Raw genomic sequence first — 24114 nt, 5'->3', positions numbered from 1 at the left:
ACAGAAGTATGAGAGGCTAATGCAGTGAGGGGATTTAAATGTGCTATTTTGAGTCTTTAAGGCAGTAACAAGAAGTAGACTAGATTGGTTCTTATGCTATGCTATGTTTCTGTGTTACAAAGCCACATTATCCTCATTAACCAGGGCCTCATCTTAGTAAATATGGACATTGTTTCTACTGGTCTGAACCTTTTAGTACATATAGACTACAGTGACAACACCTGAAATTCATGGAAACGTAAACGTAAATTTCTGGTATTATACGTAATTATCTGCAAAACCTGCACCAAAATGGAAACCTCCAAATGGTACCTTGGAAATCAACCAAGAACCCCTAGTCCTTGAGCATTTCAATATTTTATTCCAGCTTTCAAATAATTTAGAAAGGCACTTCTTTCCCTTTTTCTTCCAAACATACATCCTGGCTCTGTTTTGTCCACATGCATTTATATTAATGCAGTTTCCTGTATTTTTTACTCATCATGTCATCTGGATAGATTTACAGAATGCCAGAGACTGAACAATATTGAAAATATAAAGAGCTATCATTCATTATGCTCTTATTTTTTTGTTAGGCTTTCCACCTAAAGTTTTAGTTCCTCCAAAAATCTCAAATATCTCTGTCCACCTACTCTACAAGTCACCAGTGTTTTTATATAATTTCATGTCAATGCTTGTGAATAGTCCGGAGACACTTTTTCCATTGTAAAAGTTCAACATTGCCCCCTGCTGGCGGATTCAGCATATTACCATGTAGAATTAAGCACATTTAAGTGGGATCAATGTGGCTGTTCCTCTTAGACATATCAGAGGTGATGAATAAAAACACTGCCATACCTGGGAGCTCGTAGGGCTTTACCCTGAGTCTCAGGGATTTGCCCCAATCTCAGGGTCTCTGAGTGAAGAGGCAGGTTCTCGGCGTCACACATTCTGACTCTTTCCCATTCTACAGGTAGGTTCATATATAAGAATCCCAGGTGGTGCTTTTGCTACCAGTATGTTATGGTTGATATTCATGCTTGAATGCATTTGACTCAGTTGTATCTTTAAAAAATGACAAGTCAAGGTTTCCATGAGAAGCGGTTATTAGAGCCATTTGGGTAACACATTTGGCGAGTCTTTACATAGAATCTTCACGATGGGCTATAAAAAGGGTTAATATTTCAAGAGTCTTAAGGGAAGCTCATTTAAAAAGTTTTTTTCTGTTTGCAATATGTTTTTTTTACTGTTTAGGTAATTATATATATATATATATATATATATATATACATATATATATATAGACTTTGTTTGAATAACGAGAAATTGATAATTTAAAGACCTGGAGTGCTGACCATCTTTTGAAAGTGCTTTATATGGAAACTGCTGGTTACTAGCACCAGGCTTGGGAAACTTGGAATGGTGTGCAATGGACTTTGTGAGTAAATACATATATATATATATATATAATAGTATATATATATTGTTACTATTATTATTATTACATAGGTGTCCCCAGGTAATATATTAACTGTTTATACCTAAATATTGATTGAAAAACTATGAAAATTTGCACTCCAAAAAGATAAAAATCACCAACTAGATAAACTATGTGATGCATACCAAATGAAATAACATACTTGGCGTTATTAGGACACACATGCCCTCTGCTGACAAAAGGGGGTATTGCTGTTAAGAGCGGGACACCAGTTTGCCAGTGACAGAGAGATTATTGGCTGCATATCCACTTGTTGGTACATTCACTTTATTATTATACCAGGCACTTTGGGCTAAAATAATTTATTCTTTATTGAATATAAACATGCAAGTGCCAAAGCAAACAGCAAACATAGACAGTGAGTTAATTAGTCCACAAAGCATGCCAATTATAAGCTTTGATAACATCAAGTATCAGTGTATGCTGTATATAGAGTACTTTTCAAAAGTTTGGGGCCACTTAGTTGTTTTCATGGAAACCAAGGACCTTTCTAGCTGTGCTTACAACGATTTTCTATTGATCACTTAGTCTTTTAAACTTAAACTTGGATTTGCGAACACGTCTTATGAAGATATTCCATAAAAAACTGCTGTTTCCAGCTACAATAGTCATTTACAACATCTACATTGTATTTTTGATACATGTCATGTTACTTTAATGGACAACATTTGCTTTTCTTTTTTAAAAAACAGTCACCCCAAACTTGTTAACGGCAGTGTATATATTTTGATAAATTAAATCACAATACACCACTGAAAGTGTTATATTTCCAACTAAACGTCCATACTGTCCTTTAAACCCCAACTTAACCTTTAGGTGGGTACCTTTCTAAATATTTTTTAAACCTTTCAGCTTTCTGCGCTCACATGAAATCGGGATGTAGAAGAAGTAGCTATTTGTTAAACGTAAAACATAACTTTTATTAATATCACTCTAAAATAATCAAGGAAACAGTGAAATGTATGATCGTATGCTGCCCACTAGTACTAACTGGCAACACTGTATCCTTTGTAGAGTGAATACCACGGCTGTTGCCTTTAGGCGTGAAACTGTAGAATACATCGTTTTAACTTGAAGGCCGTTGGATCAGAAAATGCTGTCTCTTTGAGGAACGCCCACTATGGATGGAAGTGGGGTCCTCAACCGAAGCACGAGAGGACCTGAGAGCATAATGTAATATGTTAAACTGGCAAAGGCTTATCTGTCCGACCCACTAGTTGGGTCTGCTAGCATCAGGTGCAAGGACTGCTGTCCTAACACTGCTGTCAATGCTGGACTACTGCTGCCTAACGCTGAAATAAACTGTTTGGTCTGCAGAGAAAGTGTGTTGCCCCTGTCTGTCCCCACGTACGTCCCGCCACTGGAAGTGGCTTTGTCCAGTGATGAAACGTATTTAAGGACAGACCTAATTTGTACAAAATCCATGATTTCTTTCTTCTAGGTAAACATTCACATTAGGTATAAAGGAAACAAATGTGACAGAAACATGTGTTGTAATTATGTTGGAAAAGGATCAATGGAACATCATGAAATAGTCAAATTTTAGATAAGTCGTTGCCATAAATGATAATCACTTCAACCTGACCGTCATAAAAGCCTATAGAAGACCACCTCTATCCTCATATCTACTCTCTCTGCCATCATTTCGAGAAGAAGAGCCGACAGCACTTAAGTTCCATCATCCTGTTGTTATCATCTGTCTTCGATTGGTACTGTATGTATACACATGCTTTGTTTAATAAGTTAACCTTAGAAGCTGTGGTTTCGACTGGTCTTTTTTCATGGAAACATTTAAATTTTTAAGCAAAATAATTATCTAACATAATTAAAGAAAAAGATAAGTTGCTTTTTAAATCATTGGCGGATATTATGAAAAGAAAAAGACAAATTAAGTGACTGGCACTTTGGTATGCTAGTACTTATGTTAGCATGCTTTCTTATGTTAACATATGGTTAAACCATTGTACAAAATGTAACTCTTTTGGCAAAACATCATATAAAATATAGTTAAATGCTGTATGTAAATGTTAAAATCTTGCTGGCTTCTGCGGTAGAGGCTAATACAGTGAGGGAATTTCAACATGCATGGAATAGGCATAAAGCCGCCCAAAATCTAAGAGAAGACCAAGAGCTGATTAAGATCTATGTTTCTTTGTCTCAAAGATTACGTATTACTGCTAACTCTTTGTTCCATACATATTCACAAATCCAACCCTACAATGTATCTTTACAATAATATTTTACTGCCCTACCACATATCCTTACATTTTATATTAAACCTTTTCAGACCTTCTCCATGTCCTATTTTGTTCTTTCCTTGTGCAGAAGAAAAACATTTGTACTTTTTCATATTTTTATTTGATAAAACTTATGAGAAAATGTTTACATATACTTTACAATAATTGTCCACATATTGTATTTGAAGCCTTTTTTTTCACTAAAAAATAATACATAACCTTCCAGTAACCGAATCCTACAGAAGTTGTCTCTTGGTCTATAATTTCAAAGGTGTAATTGTTTTTTTTTTAAAATAAACTACCAATGTCTGCTTTCTTCCAATGCAGTGGAACCTCTCTAGATGAAAAGAGAGGCCTTGGAGATATAAAAATAGCAAGGCCCAAAGCAAGGCTCAAAGAGATCAGAGAGACCTCCCAGACATTGAGAAATTTGAGGGCCTCACTTAGGGTCTATAACACTTTTACATGGTTAGTGACCATTTAAATAACTTTGTTGTTTCTGCCAGTGTGAATCCTTTCACAGAAGGAACACTTGTATTAAAGCAACCGTTGTCACATCTCTTCACATATACTCCTCACAAATGCTCTTCATCTCTATCTTCACATACACATTTAGTCTCTCATCACTACTGCCCATACCCACATGCAACATTTCTTCTGTTCTGTAACCGATCTCTGTAGTTTTGTGTTGCGTCTCACCTGACTCTTCCAAAGCTACTAGCTTTTCCAAGTTTAGCTGTCATCACAATACACAATGCCTTGTGGATTCTGTCTCAAATGTATTGCTTGTTTTCCCAAAGTTGGTGCTTCCAAACTCCGGACCCCTATCAGTGCAGGTTTCCAGCATATTATCACACATACCAACATTGTCAGGGTGATTGATTCTTTTGGGGGGCTTGGAGGTACTGGGCTGGGGTCCACTATCCTGTTTTGCTCCCAGTAAGAGCCCCCATTCCATTCTTCATTGATATCTGTGTGTCCATATCTCCTTGCAGATATGGACACACAGCCTGTTGGACATAAGCCTGTTGTGGTGCACTGTATGTATTCTAATGTTCCTTCTAAATGAGTCGCTGGTAATGTTGCAGCCATTGCTGTTCTTTGAACATTTGGTGGCTAAGATAAACAGGTCACCCCTTTAACTGGCCAGAAAAACACTGTTTTTTTTCTTGAGAGTTTCTGTGGTATAGTGGTGAGTATAGTTACCAGACATTATTACAACAATTAAATAAAGATAATTCTATTCATTTAATTTTGTTTCACTTGATCTAGCAGAAATATGTAGCTGCATTTTGAAACTTATCTGATAATCATACCATCTTACCTTAGAATTCCAAAAACCTCAGTTCTGAAAAACAAACCACCTGTTTTCCCTAACTTCCACATCACCCTTGCTACAGTCAATTTTAACGCTATTGTTAATTTTCATCACAAATAGTTTCTACAGAAACCGCTGGTGCTCTATAAACGAAATTTAATTTTTTTGCACCAATTCTAATGAATTTCCAAATGCACTTTTTCGGAATGTGTGTTATAAATCCAAAGTTTGGTAACTTCAGGGATACATAACATCCACAAAGAGTAATACTTTAAATGTTTATTTAGTCTTCAAGGCAGTTGTACCTGTAAGTGACAGTTTGTAAATGATACAAGGTGACACAAGGACAAGATAGGGCTTGGGGCAGTGCCAGGAAACCAAGTTTGTGGATTTTCCAGTGAGAGACCCTCTTACTCAGGTAGGGTGAGCCCTTGTTTGTCCCCGGCTGCTTACAAAGGCTACAAGGGATATGGCTGAGCCCCAAGGCCATTCTGTTTGTTCTGAGCCTTAATGTGGAAGAGATCTTGTGATTATCTGATGACACCTTCCTTAGTAAGTGTCCCTGTCACCAAAAGTTCAAACCATGTCCAAGCAAAGGTGAAAAGTAGTCAACTTATTTGAACTATGATGAGCTAACTGATAAAAACAAGACAGGGACCTGATTAGAGCAAAGTAGCTAAAGAAAAGTTGGTGGTGCACAAGTTTGGAAAGGGAAGGGCCTTATGTTGGCAGTGTGATAAGAACCTGAGTGACTTCCTTTTGCTGTCATTTTGATGCATTGGATGTAGACCTTTGAATTCTTTTATTGTATTAACCCATTGCCCGAACTAGAAGCCGTGTCCTTGCACCCACTACCCTATTAATTAAGAAAATCTCCCTGGGCATTGAGGTTAGCTCTGGTCAAACTGTTTTGCAAGAACATTATAAAGATATTTCTAACTTAATTAATAGGTATTCATAGTGTATTTGTGATTAATCAGTCTATTTGGTGATATCCACTCCTATTACTGGGAACTTATTACTCTTACCTTCAATATTGCATTTATGTTAATCACAAATTTTATTTAGTTCGATCTACCCTCTGTTCTGCAGTGCCCAATACATGTAATATATTTAAAATAAGCATATAAAAATGCACCCTCTCCCTCTGTGTGTGAATATATATTCAGTATATATACATGTATGGTGTACACACACTTTGTATGATGTACCTACGAGCCCACTTCCTGCTATATAAGCCAATAGTTTTCCAATTTTTAAGTTTTAGGCTGGAACTTTCAGATACATAAGCCTATATGAAAGCAATGATCTTACAAAATTCCCTTTACCATCAAAAGAATTTGCCCATTAAGGTTTATGAGTTGATGGTTGGCTGCACAGTAACAGGTTCGTGGTAAATCAGTGGCTTGAAGCATTATTATTTCAGTAGTTTTACTACATAGCCTCTCTAACCCATATTAAACCTGTTTCAAAATACAATGGGGTTATGTATAAAACATTTCTTTGGTGCAAAGTTTGAAAAGTAGTCTTTTGATGGCAACCATTGGAATGATCCAGTCAGCGGGAGAGTAGTATGGCCACCCCTAAAGTCATAAAGACATCTGTAGTTGTATAACATTGTCATTATAGATCTAAAATATGGATTCCTTAAAAAGTGGGATGAGGTACTGACAGTAAACATTGTGCTTTGTATCACACGTCCCTTGTCTTAGAAGATTAAGGATCACAGAGCAGCTTTGTAGTTAGACCAAAAACAGTAGTAAATGACTATGCTAAGAGATATTTACAATTTTCTGTTAGAAGAGGTCTGACACTACCTCTATGGGTGGCATAGAAAGCACATGTGGAATAGAAATCTACCTGCATAGCCCTTCATTCTCATTACCATGACCTGGGCTATTATTACTCAGATTCTTAAACCACACTTTACACCGCTTTGCTTTCATGACCTTCGACAACAATGTGTCAATAAATAAATATTGCTTTTCATTAGAGCTACATCTAGCCTTGAAATGGTGGTCCCCACAGCAGGATTCCATTTTCCCAGTCCTGCTTCCAACTGCTCACTGACAGATTGGTGTCCTAGACAGGAACAAGAAGGCCATTTTGTCCCACCATTACAATGACACATTGACAGACATGTTTCCATCAGCCTGATCTCTGTTTATGTGTTCCTTCTCTACATATCTTTATGCAAATTGCTACTATTTGAAGTTGTTCCCCAGGTGCTGAAGTTAAAAGCTGGAAGAGAGGATGGGCTGGGAACAGACCCATCTTAGTGCTGAAAACCCCCTTGTGTTAAGAGTCAATGGCTGGCCGAAGCAGGTCTCCATTACAGGAGGTGATGACAGTTCCAGGTATGAAGCTGCCACACAGGTGACTAGGTTTCCACATAGTTACAAAAAAGGAACTTTAATGTAAGGTATGTGGAGGAAAAGCACCTTACCTTTATTAGCCTCTGGCCTGTGACTCTTAACCCTTTGTGTCAGGGGTGAGTATAAGTAGCATGTGACTGTAAGACTTCATGTATCCATTGATGGTCACTATCGGAGCTAAGAGGTTAACATTCTCAATGAACTAGGTAGAACTACATATTTTTCCCTGGTATTAATGTTGGCTGTATCTTTTATTCATCCTGCCCTTTGATACTTTTGTATATAGTAGTGGCACATGCATGCAGAATATCATTTTCACGAGCCCCTGGTACTGCAGTGAAATCGTGTTATTAATAAATCACTCAATTCCCAGCCAGGAAGTCATTAGGGTAGGGCAAAAGGGGACACAAATCCTCCATAGCTAGAATGACAGTGAAAGGGGATGTTATAATCATGGGTGACTTTAATCTCCCTGATGTAAACTGGAAAACGAAAGTAGCTGGTTGTACCAGGAGTGCGGATATTCTAAACTCTTTACTGGGATTATCTTTAAAACAGGTAGTTGAGGAGCCAACTCGTAAGGAGGCAATATTGGATTTAGTGTTCACAAATGGAGATTTGTTAACAGATATTTCTGTAGGTGAAAGTTTGGGATCTAGTGATCATCAGTCTGTGTGGTTTAATATACGAACAGTGAGTCACACCACACAAAAACAAAAGTTTTAGATTTTAGAAAAGCTGACTTTTCTAAAATGAGAAAATGTATAGAGGAGTCATTATCAGACTGGCACAATTTAAATGGCGTTCAGGAGAAATGGGATTTTGTAAAAGCTGTTTTCTTGAAGATAACAGAAAATTGTATTAGGCTGGTCAGTAAGAGTAAAAAATTAAAGAAACCGCTGTGGTACTCAGCAGAAGTGGCCAAAATCGTAAAAGACGAGAAGTTAGCTTTTAGTAGATACAAAAATACCCAAAGTGAGGAAGATAGACAGATCTATAAAAGTAGGCAGAAAGAGGCAAAGAAAGTTATAAGAACTGCCAAATCACATGCGGAAGAGTGAATTGCCCTCTCAGTAAAAAATGGAGATTTTTTAGATATATAAATGAGAAAAGGAAAGTTAAACAAGGATTAGTTAGACTAAAAACAAAAGGAATATATGTAGAAGAGGATAAAGGTTTAGCTGACTGCCTCAATGAATATTTCTGTTCAGTTTTTACAGATGAAAATGATGGAATGGGACCTCAGCTGGGAAAAAAGACTGAGTCATTTGAAATATGTGAGTTTATCGAGGCGGAGGTTCTACTTCAGTTGTCTTCAAGTCGATGGGGCCCAGGGGCGGGCTGGGCAGGGGGGCAATTGTCCCCCAGGCCACCCTAAATCCGGGCCGGTGGGCCGGACGGACGACTGGTAGACGAGCATTCAATGCAGCCGCAAAGTTAAAAACTAAGCGGCCGCGAGCAAGATTGAATGCGGCCGTCATGCCAGTAGCGTACCTGGGGGGGGGGTGGCGGTCCCCCCCGGCTGCCGCTCATCTGAGGGGTGCCACCATGCCGGCACGCCTTCAGAAACGATGTGCGCGGCAACTGTGGCTGTGCGCCAGGACTTGATGTCAAATCCCGGCGCACAACACTGAAGCCACCCTCAGTACACCGGAAGGACAGAAAGAAGAAGAAGAAGGAGAAGAAGAAGAAGAGGAGGAAAAGTGAGAGTGAAAGAAGAAAAGGTAGGACAAGATTCAGGGAGAGTGGATTAGTAAGTGTGTGAGAGTGATGGGTGTTATGCTGAATGTAAGTGTGTGAGAGTGATGGGTGTTATGCTGAATGTTTGTGAATGAGGGTTTCAGATAGCATGGATGTGTAAGTGTTGGGGGATAGCTTGGCATAGGGAGTCCATAATCACATTCCTTTCATGCCCAGATTCCAGCATGTTGTGGCTGCCTAGGCATGATAGGAGTGTGATTGCTGTTATAAATTATTTTTTGGTCCAACTTTGGTGTGTTAACACTTTTATTGGACAGAATAATTCAATGACAGTATTAATATATATATATATATATATATATAATTGCAAACAGCAATCACACTCCTATCATGCTAAGTCAGTGTATATATATATATATATATATATGTTAATATTGTTATTGATTTTTTTGTCTAATTTTGGTGCTACTTTTAATAAAGTATTTTAAAGGGTTTTTTTTGTTGTTTTTTTCAGTTTTGGCCAAGTGAATGCTGAATTTTCAGTTTCAGTCCAGAATTTTCATTTCGGTGCATCCCTACTATATACTATGCCAGTCACTAAAGTGGTAAGCCTACACCATATCAATGTTTGGCTTAGTATATAGTGATAGGGGTTGTCAGTGTCTGGCTCAATGTATAGGCACACATTGACGGTGGTACCGCATAATCCCTAAGTATATAATGATAACAATTTTGCTGTACCCCTGTCAATGTTTGCCTAATCATAGAAACTATTCAGTTTTAAAGTGTGTGTGTGTGGGGGGGGGGGTGCCACATACAGGATCTGCCACAGGTACCAAATACTCTAGGTACGCCCCTGCATCATGCGGCTGTCAGACCCAACGGCCATGCCTCAGCTCCTCTTCCCAAGTCTTAAAAGGGGTGTGATGAAGAGCTGAGGCATGCGGTGTGTGCACGCCGGCCACTTTAATTTCATTAGGCGCTGGTGGAGTGACTGCCGCACGACGGCCGCTTTCAATGTCGCTCGCAGCCGCTTTGATGGTGCAATGGGCCAGTTGACTAGACTTGCCTCCCAGGCCTTAGGCTGCCAGCCCTCCCCTGATGGGGCCTGATAGGATACACCCCAAGTTATTAAAAGAGCTTCGGGGTGTACTAGCAAAACCGTTAACTGATTTATTTAACGAATCATTGGTAACGGGAGTCGTCCCAGGGGATTGGAAAGTAGCAAATGTTGTGCCTATTCACAAAAAAGGCAGTAGGGAGGAGTTGGGCCACTACAGGCCAGTTAGTCTTACATCTGTAGGGGGGAAATTAATGGAAACAATGTTAAAGGAAAGGATTGTTGAACATCTGAAGTCACATGGGTTTCAAGATCAAAAACAACATAGGTTTACCTCAGGAAGATCATGCCAAACAAATCTTATTGATTTTTTTGATTGGGAGACTAAAGTAATTGATCAAGGTGGTGCAGTAGACATTGCGTATCTGGATTTCACTAAGGCCTTTGACACTGTGCCACATAGAAGACTTATCAATAAACTGCAATCTCTGGGTTTAGATCCCAATGTTGTTGAATGGATTAAGGAGTGGCTGAGTGACAGACAACAGAGGGTTGTAGTGAATGGCGTATATTTAGAACAAGGTCTTGTTACAGTGGGATACATCAGGGGTCTGTACTTGGACCCATTCTCTTTAATATTTTTATTAGTGATATTGCAGATGGACTTGATGGAAAGGTATGTTTATTTGCTGACGACACAAAAATTTGCAACAGGGTTGATGTTCCTGGAGAAAGAAGCAAAATGGCAAACGATCTAGGAAAACTGGAAAAATGGTCAGAGCTGTGGCAATTGGCATTTAATGTAGATAAATGCAAAGTAATGCACCTGGGGCATAAAAACCCAAGGGCAGAGTATAGAATATTTGGTACTGTCCTAACCTCAACGTGTGAGGAAAGGGATTTAGGGGTAATTATTTCTGAGGATTTAAAGGTAGGCAGACAATGCAGTAGAGCAGCAGGAGATGCTAGCAGAATGCTTGGTTGTATAGCGAGAGGTATTAGCAGTAGAAAGAGGGAAGAGCTCATGCCGTTGTACAGTACTGGAGACCGTATCCCCAGAAGGATATAGAAATGTTGGAGAAAGTGCAGAGAAGGGCTACTAAAATGGTTTATGGATTACAAGATAAACCTTACCAGGACAGGTTAAAGGATCTTAACCTATATAGCCTGGAAAAAAGATGGGACGGGGGGATATGATATTTAAATACATTTAAATACTTAAAGGGAATCAACAAGGTAAAGGAAGAGAGTTTATTTAAAAGGAGAAATACTACCACAACAAGAGGACACAAGCATAAACTAGAGGGGCAAAGGTTTAATGGTAACATCAGAAAATATTACTTTACGGAAAGGGTAGTGGTAGATGTTAATACAAGTAGAAGTCATTTAAGCAAGCATGGGATAGGCATAAGGCCAAGCTAGATATAGGATAAGGGCAAGTACTAAAGGAAAGTACTCAGCGGTTGGACAGACTGGATGGGCCTACTGGTTCTTATCTGCCGTCACTTTCTATGTTTCTATGTTTATTACTAATTTTGTGCTATATCTGGGACTCCACAATTAATGCTCTAATACCCTGTGGCTGCTTTACTGCTAATTCATGGGGCATAAAATCATGGGTTTGATTTTGTCTTCGCTTCTGCCAGTAAAAATACCAGCAATGTGCACAACCCAACAATTTAAGAACTGAGCTCAATGAACATCCAATATGTTGCATTCTTATGCACAGAAGGAATTTTATAATGGCTGCTTCTTTGTGCTGTGGTTGCGTCTCCATTCAAACTGTCAAACTCAGAATACCATTTTTGCTCCTACTTTGCAGGTGTATTTTTTCTGACTACTCCTCAATTAGTCTTGCTGGCCTCAGGCCATAAATCAAGACTAGAAAGATTAGCCTGCAAAATAAACACATACTGTCCCTCCTTCTCCTATTCAGATGTAGTGAGCTGGGAAGGGGTTTTTCTTTTAGTGGATGAGGGATCTCCTGGTTCATTGCCCCCATAAGAGGAAGCCACCTCAAGCCTGGTATCAATAAAGGTGACCAGGTCACACAGGGGACCAGTGACTGCGAGTGAAATGGACCTCATGCAGAGGTCATCATAAGGGCACGGTCCCCGTAGATGTCAGAACAGATACAAATTATCTTTATAAATGTCTTCAACATATATGCCATCCTTATAAAACCTGGGTCATACCATGTAACAGCCATCAAGTCCATCTGTACTGAGGTGGACTTAATGTCATATTTAAAACCTACTTGGCGCTGGCCTTCTCTTCTGTTTAAAGTAGCCCAGTGCTTTATATATTATATATATATATATATATATATATATATATTACATGGGCAAAAGTATTGGGACACCTGACCATTACACCAACAGGGATTTGGTGCAGTAAGCAGAAGAAAGTGGATTAGTTCCATTACTTCCTACTATTTTGTAAAAATATTATTGCAGTAATACTCTTAACTTTGGGGCACACTATTAAACCCGGCAATGTGTATACCTAGAGAAAATGCCTGCTTACGTCTGCCTTTGGAATCTTAGTAGCTATTGGTTAATGAATGATAGAAGTCAGGATTTATTAAATACAATTTATAGTATAAAAAAAATGTTTTAAAATTTGATTAGTTTCCATACTCCATCCTTCCATTTTTTACACAAGCAATTCAAGGCCATGGTCAGCTCGGGGCATGATATAATATCCCATTGCTCTGCTCAAGAAACGTAGGGTAAGACACACACTGGACAGACCACCATAGTTTAAAAGAGATGCTTACAAGAGAGATCTGAGATCACCCAAAATGACCTATTCAGCTGCAGTGCACCAGGGAGCCCGAATTGCCAATAGGACAATCTGCCCCGGTAGCGCAGCATTAAGGTAGTTTCCCCTTCCTATACTGCCCCTCCTAGGCCTAATTGACCTAGGCCAGATTATGTCACAGGCTGTAAGGTATTTGTTTTGATTTCTAGTAATTATTTTTATTACAGTTTAGGTTGAGCGTGTGAAGGGTTCCTTATAACACAAGTAGCCTTTCGTGGTTTCTATATGTTCCATATTACATAGTGTATGAGTCTGCTTGTGCTAGATGGCCCAGCACTGCAACTAGCAACATGGATTTTTAATTAAAGAATATCATGCTTTTTATTTATTTTTTTAACCACAGATTTTCAGTGACAAAGAAACTCTGTGAACTGCATGACCTTCTGTGCACCTATAATCCGGACAATGGTTTGATAGACCTCAAAAAAATGGCAGGGAAGGAAGGAGAGGTGAAAAAGGAGCCTTTCACTGTGTCATGCCTCCTATACACACGCAACAAGTGTAGCAATGTACGTATGGTTTTGTCCAATGAGTGACAGAACAATACTGCTCTTGGTTTTGATGGATTGTTGATATACAAGCTAAAAGCTTGGTTAGGGCAAGAACAGGACACCTTTTACATGGCACTTTGTGAATGGGTTCCTTACTTGTTCTATTTGCTTAGTGATAAAGGCAGAATGCTGCAGTTATCAGTAAACAGGGTCTGCTCCACCTACTCAAGTCCCAGTTTTGAGGTGCACGCTGAAGACCTTTTTTGCAAGCTACAATGTGCCTTCGTGGTCTTTGGGGAGATAAGGATCTCAGAGGTTAGAGCCACAGGCCAGGGGACAATGGACAGAGTAAGGCTGGAAAACCATTTATCACCAGAGGACAAAGCAACTGTCAGATGGGACAGGAGCATCCTGCAGGCACGTCAGCTGTGGAGTGCCCTAAATGACAGGACAGGCAGGATAACTATTGGAAGGGAGTGTGCTAAGGTGACAGGGACAGTCCGGCCCGTATCAAATGTACACACAGATATATATCATATGCAAACACTTACCCCCACTGATACACACAAACATATTGTATGCAAACACTCACACATACTCCGATACACATAAACATATTGTATGCAAACAACATTTACACACACTCTTATATGCTGGAGCATGGTGCATGCATACACATTTTACGTCCTACATCCTACAGAACTTTAGATGGTGTCTTGCACCTGCTATGCTAGTGGTAAGACTGCTTCTGATCTCAGGTTCTGCGTTTAATCTGCCACAACCTCAGAACGGATAGATTTCTAGCTGAGGGCAGGCAGTAGCACCAGGCTGTTTGTATTTCTGATGATGTTACTATTGAAAGAAGGGTAGCTGTTCTAGGCCCCTTGGTTTTCAATGTTGATATTAGTCACCTAGAAGTGGGTATTCACACCCACAATCAAAGGTATTATTTGACTCTAAACCTTGAAAACATATGCAATATCAACCTTATAAGGCATAAATACCAGCATGCATTAAACAGAGAAATGTAAGGAAAACATTAATAAGGGGGTTGGAGGATTTCAGCTTTGAGGAATATTTAGTTATATTTCATTTATTTGTTCTAGTAAAGAGAAGCCTATGGGTGATCCCACCAGGTCCCCAATCTTCTTCTAGGGCTGCAGCCATCCCTTCCTTCCCAGACCAGTCAAGGGAGGGCCTGATCTTCTAGGAGCCCCTAAAGCGGGAGCCCATTGAATTCTTCAACATTATCTCATTATTTTACTATGTAAGGTTATAACATAAACTTCAAGGATCTTATACTGAGGTCCCCTTTGCTTGCAGTATCTGTAGCAGAGTTTAAACTTGTAATAATGTGTTTCGCTTGGTTCTTGTAGTATTTATAGATTTTTTTAATTGATTTGCAAGTCTCAATGTTCCACCTAAAGTGTTGCCACTGAGTCCAACGCCTGGTGTGATTTGTTAGTAATATTGAATGTAAGGCCAGCATTATGTAAACATGTATATTATGTATGTTACATATTATATAAATATGTTTACTATACAAGCATCCACAATAACAGACACGTTTGTAAGAGGAGATTAGATATGTATTATTAGTAGCGTCTGTTTTGGCGACCTCTGCTGGTAAACTGGTACCCTGCAGTCATTGGTAGGTAACATTTACTGTTTATAAGTTCCAAATGTTATCATATTATTGTTAATTGTTCATCTACATTTTAGCTTTTAAGAAAGGCTTATGGCTAGCATGAAATATGAGTGCAAGAATACAGTCTGGCAATGTCAGAGCAGATGTAGGGGAGACATAGGGAATAAGAAATTGGACAAGCAGTACTTAGATGGGCTGTGCCCTGTCAATGCATTTCGTAAAAACTAGATGTTTTTGACTTTTGCCAGTGTCAAGTGCTTTGGAAAGTATAACCTGCCATTACAACAATATTGTTGCTTAAGGCCCAAGTCTAAAGCTCTAGAGCCTATATCCTGAGTGATTTCTATAAACTACAGCTGTTATGTTGTCCATCTAAACAAAGACTTAGTTCTCCGGTAGCTTTGGAGAGACCAGGCTCTGGACAGCCAGCGTAGCTGCTGTGAGCTTTTGAAACTAATTTCCCTTTATTGCTTTCTCTGTAGTAAATGCTACCCAGCCTTCCGGGGATGCATCTGTAAGGACTGTGCCATTAAATGGTTTGGGAAAAATATTGCAATAATACCGCAATTAAATTGTAGAATGCAAGACAGTCTTCCACTCCTTCACTCCGAACACCAAAAGATTAGGCCACTTTTTGTGTTTAACAACCACATCAACGAATGTGTCTCCATATAACAGAGAAACCTTGTGATGTGGCAATAGTGCTATAATCTTCCCAGTAATTCAGGCCATATCTCTTCTTAAAGAGAGCTTTTTGTGAATGACCTCTTTTAAGTTATCTTATCCTTTGCCATTTCTAACATTTCTTTGCTAAATCCATTTATGGGGAAAAGCACATCCACTCGCCCTTTTCCATCCTCCAAGCAATACATATTCCCTTAGGCTTTCATCATTTTAGTAGCACTTCTCTGAACTGTCTCCATAATGTCTACATGTTTGTGGAGATGGGGTCTCCAATGCAATCTATTGAATCTTTCTGGTGGAAGAGCCACATATTCTGTGGCAGCCATGGAAATTAAGCCATCTTCCTCAATGCCAAAAATATTCTGAGCTGATTTAAATTCAAAACCTGATCATATGATGTACAAGAACATTGGGTAGAGTATATTTAGGAAACTGTGATCTAACCTAAAGAACAAAGGAGTGCCTATACCAGCACAGTCTCAAATGTAGCTAAATAATGAGATACAATTTTTGATGTTCAGATTTGTTTATGATCAACATAACTTGCCACTGCTAAATTTATCTTTTTCATTACTAAGGTTCTTGAATTGATATTTGTATCTTAGGGCCCATATAGAACCAAATCATGTGGGTAGTTGAATACAGATACATTTATTACACAGGAAGCATAGAAGAGTATTGTCAATAGGAAAGATTTTATTGAATAAGTTAGGTATTTTCCATATATTTTAAAAACTATTGCTTGGTGAGTTGTATTTTTGTGTGCAGTCTCATGTTCTGTCATAGTTATACAAAGGAATGTTGTCATATGCATATGATTCTGAGTTCTGCTGCAGTTCTTTGGCTGTGCGCCGAGCCTCCCTAGCAATCCTCTGGAATCGACGGAGGGAGAGAATAACAAAAATTAGCAGGATACCCTGTACAGCAATAAAGATGAATAGGCAAAGCTGGCTAATCAGTGCCAAATTACAGTACCAATATTGACAGGTGGTCATAAGTTCATCCTCTGTCAAGAACATGATGACTCTACCCTTCAGCGGCTCTGGGGATGTGCAGATGACATCACGATACATGGCCTTATTCTGCTGCCCTTGAAGCCAGCTGCGGAGGTATAAAATGTTACAGTCACAGTGCCATGGGTTTTGTTGTAGGTATACTTCTCGCAACTCAGGAAGACGGTCAAGAAGACCATTGGGTATGGAGTCTAAATTGTTCTGGTTAAGACGGATCACTCGAGTGGACGTAGGGAAGGATGCTGGCAGAACCTTGTTGCTGAGGCCTCTACCAGAGCAATCCACAATGCCAGAGCCACAGCTACACAAAGAGGGGCAATAGGGAGCCACAGTGGGCAGGAGGAGCAGCATGGGCATTAGCCAGGTCCAATTCCTCATCTTCATATCTGTAAAGGCAATTTATCAATGTTATTTTTTATGGAGAATAATATACTTTAAATAACCTCTCATACTGGTTCAACAATCATTTTTGTATTATTTAAGCTGCATTCAATAGCCATGGTACAACTTCTAGAAAGAAATCAAAGGGTCAAAGTTTTTTATTCCAAACTTAAATGCTATATTCAGTGTTTTTCTGTTTCTAAATCTAGGAAAACTATTGCATATATTATTTTTTTCTCAAGCTTTGTTATATTGGTGAGGCTTTTTTACATTTTTTGTAAATGTACCTTTTGTGTTTTTGTAAACCAAAAAAAAAATGAAATTGTAACAGAGGTGAATGATTGTTTTACAGGTCATTATCCAGGTTCTATTGTATTTTTCTAAAAAAGGTGGTTGTAAAAGTCTGGTCTGTGGCTTTATGCAATGCAAGCCAATGTGAATTATGCTATGCAGTAGTAGGCTGAGGCAAAGCATGCTGTTAGTGGTCAAATAGACTATAAAAAGAGCAGTCGTAGGAAATGAGATTAAACAGCCCTGAATTTTTTAGATAGGGAATTAGGAGAGAACACTAGTCAGTTGGTTCTTATCTAATTTCAAATGAAGTGTTTACTCATCTTGACTTGTAGTTGCAAACAATAAGGCTTGTCTTTACCAAGAAGTCCCTGCCAAATGGCATCCCATGGGTTTAGGACTGGGTTTTTTCTTCATGAAAAACAGACCAGCTAATTTTCTGTTAGAAAAGGAAAAGGCAACTGAGGGTAACTGAGGATCTTAGTTGAAAAGACAAAACGAGGATACCAACCATCCGGGGCTGTGGGGACGTCTGTAAGAGAGAGCAAAAGGGGCAGGTGCCTTGGACCCAAACATGACATATGTACCAAACTAATTTAGAGGGAGCAATCATAAAACTAAAAGAGGATTGAGATAGAGGGAGAGATTGAGAAAATAGTCTGTGATGAAGGAGGAGGTATTGTAATGGGAAAGGCGGTGGAAGAGTGAACGCTGGTGTGAGAGTGCGTGGGGGAGTTGTGGGAGGCCTGTAAACAGAATGCACACACATGAAGTATATACTTCAAAATTGTTTCTTAATTCAAATATAATTAAGGATTTATTACTGGTTGTATATAAGCTTTCCATTAATAGATATTCAAAAACATATGGAAATATTGGGTTTGGGTATGTTTTTATCGTTATTCTAGTAGACAGGGTCTGCAATTAGTTTAGTTTGCTTTAGCTTTTGTGGGTTTTTTATCACCATTTCTGTGTTACATAAGGATTTTGCCCAGGGTGTAACAGGATACATTATATTTTTCCAGGAAGAATACATTGAGATTGTTTTTAATTAGGTCCTGAAGAGCATTTGCACATACTTTTGGCCTTATGAAATCTTTGGAACAAAGCACTTTATAACAGTATTTCTTCAAGTTTCTTTTAATCTAAAATCATTACAAATACTGATTTTATTCCCACAGTAACTTTTTATATATTAACCTCATTAATTGAATTCACTCTTTCTGTAAGTCATTCTCGGTCATATCCCTGATCTTTAACATGTAGAGCATGTTTTGGGGTGTATATATATATTTTGGATTGTTGTGAATTTTTAACAAAAACAATGTCAACATTCCCAAAGTGCAGATATGAGGTTTTCATATCCTAGAACTTCCTTTTATATCATTAAAACAAATTAATTTGACAATAATTAACAATACAGATTTTGTTTGTTAATATATAGATAATAGGATAAAAGATAGGGTTTAATCTATAGACATGGAGTACAACAAACATATCTTTAAAGAACTGTACCCTAAAACAATAAGATATACTCTAAACTTTGGAGGTTTAATAGTCAAAATAACAGCTATGGATGAAAAAACTGAAACCAGGACATTTTATGCTGATATTATTAGGAGAGCCTAGTCTAGTATTCAAAGCTTTTTGAAATACTTGTTAATCAAAGATTATTCTGCTTCCTGATGTATGTAACATAATAATCATTTGTTCTCTCATTTATGCAGAAGACAAGGCTGATTCTTTATTGGCCCAGGTAGATCTGTCAGAAATAGAGAGTGACGGATGGAAATTACTGAAATCATTGGCCTGTTCAAGACCCTAAATGGACAGATCTAGAGACCAAATATTCTCTTTGGCTTTCTATTGGATCCACATTGTTCAAAACCTTTGAGCATTTTGGCATTTCTAATTTATAATATACTAAAAAGGATCACTCTACAGCCAGAGGTTAGGTCTCCAAATGAGTGAGTCTATAGCTGTCAGGGCAACATGTGAGTTGAAATTTTTAAAGCAACTGTAAATCTACTTGTTGACTGCTCCCAATCTACTGCCTCCTGACATCCCAAGTTCAAGTTGGTTAATGAAGGTGCCCCCCAAATATGTAAAATAAAATGTCGAAGATGCTTACCACGTTCAATGCAGATTTCCCTGTAGCCAGAGAGACTCACTGCGTTGGTGATGACACTGCCAAACCTAAGCTTAATGACAACAGCAGGGTGTCCAAAATAGATAAGACGACAGCACATTTAAAGGAGCCCCATGTAGGATGCAGCTTCCGGCACAGGTCACTCCCACTCCCAAGCAGCACAGCATAATCACTAGTAACTGTGACCCAATATAAGTATATGTCACTCTATAGCTCAGGCATTCAAATTAATTGTTACCATGTTGACAAATATTATACCTAAGTCTTCCACTTCAGTGCGAGTAAATATGGATATTTTAATAAAAGACGCAAGTTGGCCATTTACTATATAATGTATACTCCTTGTCTATCACATGTGACAGACTGTTGTGGTGTGTGGTAGGAAGCCAAAACAAGTGCTGGATTCAACTGATGTTGATAGAGCCGCCACATCAACTGACCACATCCTCTGTGGAATCACACAGCAGCCAGAAAATACAACTCGATGTGTGAGTGGGTATCGGAGGTAGAATAGGATAAAGAATTTATATTTCTCACAGACCAGGGCCCTGTGTACATTGTATTATAGGTAGAGGGGTGTTTTTCTTCCAGAAAGATGAGCGATGCTGTGTAATACTGTTTAAAGTGCATTTCGTGTGTCTGTATTATACACAGTCAGTGCCTGTATCTGCATAATACACAGAGCGGTGTCTGTATTGGAATGACACCTACTTCTATGCTAACACCTCTCCCCACTCTCAGTGTATCCTCAGCTACCTATAGACTTCAACACTCCATTTAAAATCCAGAATTTCACTTATAAAGCTCTTCACATGAGTTTGAACTACCTACATCTCATTGATCTCTACCTGCTTACCTGATCTCACCTCTTGTCTGTTGATCTTTGAATCCCCTGCTTTAATTCCCACATCTTATGCTGTTATGCAAGGCTTCTTAAATGCTCTAACCCCTCTTATCAGACTATTCACTAGTTGCCAGTCCTTAAAAAATATCTAAAGACATTCAGTGAAGCCTATGAACCAACAGATTTACTCCCCATCTCCCACCTAACACCTCCTCGCCTTTCCTAGCTGCGCTCCTGCCATGTCTCCCACCATATGCTCTTCTGCTTTACAAATGTCTAGTAATATTATATATTTAAAAGTGTTTACACTGAGCTACAGTTGTGTAGCTGGTCTACCTCAAACATTTGCACTATTGCATTCATCTCTTGCGTAATATACCCAATAGCTCATCTACATTGTAAGCTCATTTAGGCAGGGCCCTCCTCATCTTTTCTGTTTCTGTAAGTATTGTTATGTGATGTAGTATTTGTTATTACCTGGTAACCCATTGTACAGCACTGTAGAATAAGTAAACAATGTGGCTCATTACAATTCTACCTTTTTGAGCCCTCCAGCGCGGCTGTACCCACTGGTAGTATAGTGCACTGGAGGTCTGTGTAGCCACTGGCACAGAGCTCTACACTAATTATTCCTCCATTGCGGTTTGTGTGCTTCCTGAGGATTGGTTCTAGGATATGATGTCATATCATAGTGTTCAGCAACATCATGCAGTGAAAAAACATAAAGGAATAATCAATAAGAGTAGACATCTGCTTTCCTAGCATAAGTCTTGTGTTTGTGGTGACACCTAGTGCCCACTAAATAGCACTGCAATCTCTTCGGGACTACATGATATTTTATTGCTATATCTATACCAAAATCGGAGTACTCACCAATGTCGAAATAACTTCTATCCCGGGTGCTGAGTATACTGCCTGTGTTGCTGATCCACCACTACTTATAAATCAATGCAGAAGAAAATAGTAACACTCCATATGTTTGCTTAAGTATATCCACCATGCTATTGCTGCATTACAGCAACTTGGTAGGTATGCCTCCACCCAAGAATGTTTTCACAGGTATGGGCGTATGACAGTGTTCAGAAACCTTAAAAGCCTCGGTAATGTGGCTAGAATTAGGAAACATATTGGTCAATTAAAATTATTTCACTGTTACCTCTTTATATTTGAAATGCTCTTATACATGACCCCCCCCCTTATGTTCCTTGCCAGTCCAGGAAATTCCTCAGTACTCAAAATAAGCAATATAGATACAGAGGACTTTGGCAAGTTGGGGCTGTTGTGATTTAAAACATTTCTTTAGTTGCAATTCCACATACAGCTACTGGGGTGATTAAAGTAAAAAGCACATTATACAGCACTTATATGATGGCTAGATAACTTCTATTCTAATTTAAGGGATTTCTTTGAATTCAATTTTGTAATTTTCAGTTGGGGAGGGACTGGATGTTGCATGTTAAGTGTGTGGTCTCTAAAATTAATTTTTGGCTGCATTATAATCTGTACTGATACCCAAAAAAGAATCTTAGAGAAAAGTGTGATTATTCCAAAAAATTATATAAGCTTCACTTTTTTCGGTGGGGCCTTAATTAGGGACCCTATAACTGAATGGCTAGTCCCTTCCAGTACAAGTTCTATTTATGAGTTCCAGGATGGCCTGCGTGCCTGTTTTATGCAGCACCAGAACTAAATCTACATTATATTTTATATGAGTATCTGTATTTACTGTATTTTATTGCTATTAGCATCTATATAATAGACAAACATCGTAAATATTTGGCATTATAAACAGAGCAGTGTTTGTGACCATTATATCCATAATAACCAAAACTATGTCACCTAAAAAGTGAATATCTGTTATAGATTCGCCTTGGTACCTGCTTCACTGTTAATTAATCTCTGAATCTATGCTATAAGTAGGGTATTGCGCAAAAACATACCAATGCGGGTCATTTTAAAGGTTTATTAGGAGTCTCAGGTTGTAAACATTAATTACAGCAACAATCAATATAAGAGATATTCACAGAGAGGATATGCACTGTAGGAGGTGGGTTACTGTTAGACTGAGGGTTACACCTTAACTGTAAGGTCACATAGGCACAGGATTCATTGGCAGATTAACCCATTTATTTTTTTCAAACTGATACTATTCAGGACCACCAATACACTGCAGGGCCACCTTCAATCATGGAGTACCAATGCATGGCTATTTGGATACTAAACCCAGATTCTTGAATTCAGAAGAACCAAGAGCACAAACTTTATTTTAAGAATTTCCTCACCAGGTAGAAGATGGTTCACACCATTAAATAATGTTACAGTGGTTACTAAGCCTAAATAAGAGTAGAAACATTATATACAGAACAGTGTGTGTGTGTGTGTGTGTGTGTGTGTGTGTGTGTGATACACAGCAGGGCAGGGAGATATAGGTTCAGTCTACACAGAGCATTGCAGAAGTGAAAACCTAACATGTAAAGATGTCGTATACTCAGACTGGCTCATGTAATCATGTCGTGTATGTGTACACAGTCTGCCGAATGTACCTGACATAGCCATAGAACATATGGATAACAATGTAACATCAAGCTATAAGCTTTAAATATTATTAATTGGTTAACCCTATACATACCAGTAGGGTGGAGGACACATTGCACAGTCCTCTTAGTGCTGAGAGTAACAAAATGAGAAATTATATTTTGTTCTGTTCTACCTGGTGGGCATAATTTTTTTTTTTTATCTGTGTTGCTGCCAGGGTAATTAACAGTGTATTTTTCTGCGATATGCACCAAAATTAGCAATTAACCTTGCATCATACATGGCTGCTTCCAGTCTGGGTTTAATCTAACTTTACACAGTCAGGCCCCAACCTGATGATATTTTGGTCCCTTAGGTAACAGTGGGGTCCCCGTCCACTTCCACAAAACAGCGATTCCCACTATGGAATAAGTAGAATGGTGAATACGCTGACCGAGTGGCATAACTGCTATTTGTTTTTACCAATTTTAAATACAGAGGTCACTACCGAATGCTGCCAAACTCCATGACTCTGGGACAGACAACAGAGGTTGTAGAGGATGGCAGGCGTTGTCCGTCCCCACCTGCCCCTACTTTGTTACTTTAACAGAAGCAAGTTTAAAAGGAACACAAATATTGTTATATTGTTGTATTAATAATAGGGATAGGGGTGGTTTCAGCTCTGTTAGGTGATCTAATTTATTAGCGGTACATATTTTTTTAATTGCACCTTTTAATCCTTCGAGGCCGTTTCTAAAAAGTTGCTTTTCGTATGTCTCCCCAGTTGTGCTCTGTATATGGCTGAATAATCTCTGAGCTAATGCCACCACTATGGGACCCTTCGCACTGACCTGTCCCTGTCTGCCCCCTTGAGGCACCGCCTCCTTCCTTGTGTACAGTAATAATTAGTGGGTTACTCGTAGAGTAACACTTACTGTGAGTAAACATCGAAAAACCAAAAAAAAAAAAAATCCTGAGTCCAACAAACTTCAACAATGTACAAATACAAAATAGCACAAGCTTTTCTTATAGCAAGGTAAAGCGCGCAGGAACAAAACAAATATTTCAGCTCTCACCCTGTACATAAAACTCCTTCTACTTTAAGGAC

At 38.7% G+C, this 24114-nt stretch overlaps 1 protein-coding gene across 1 annotated transcript; it reads right to left on the bottom strand.

Moving 5' to 3' along the window:
- Positions 1 to 16584: 16584 nt before the first annotated feature.
- LOC149290356 (platelet glycoprotein Ib beta chain-like) lies at positions 16585 to 17211 on the bottom strand. Its single transcript, XM_089489505.1, has one exon. The coding sequence runs from the start codon at positions 17209 to 17211 to the stop codon at positions 16585 to 16587; it is 627 nt and encodes a 208-aa protein (XP_089345631.1).
- Between the last annotated feature and the right edge of the window lie 6903 nt (positions 17212 to 24114).

This window comes from Sceloporus occidentalis, unplaced genomic scaffold (assembly GCF_023333645.1).
Source record: "Sceloporus occidentalis isolate IW3139 unplaced genomic scaffold, rSceOcc1.0.p SCAF_40, whole genome shotgun sequence".
Taxonomy (NCBI): domain Eukaryota; kingdom Metazoa; phylum Chordata; class Lepidosauria; order Squamata; family Phrynosomatidae; genus Sceloporus; species Sceloporus occidentalis.
This window is presented reverse-complemented; position numbering and strand designations above follow the sequence as displayed.

What these genes read in the sequence shown, in the direction of transcription:
- LOC149290356 (XM_089489505.1), bottom strand. Translation starts at nt 17,211, where the DNA reads ATGAAGATGAGGAATTGGACCTGGCTAATGCCCATGCTGCTCCTCCTG.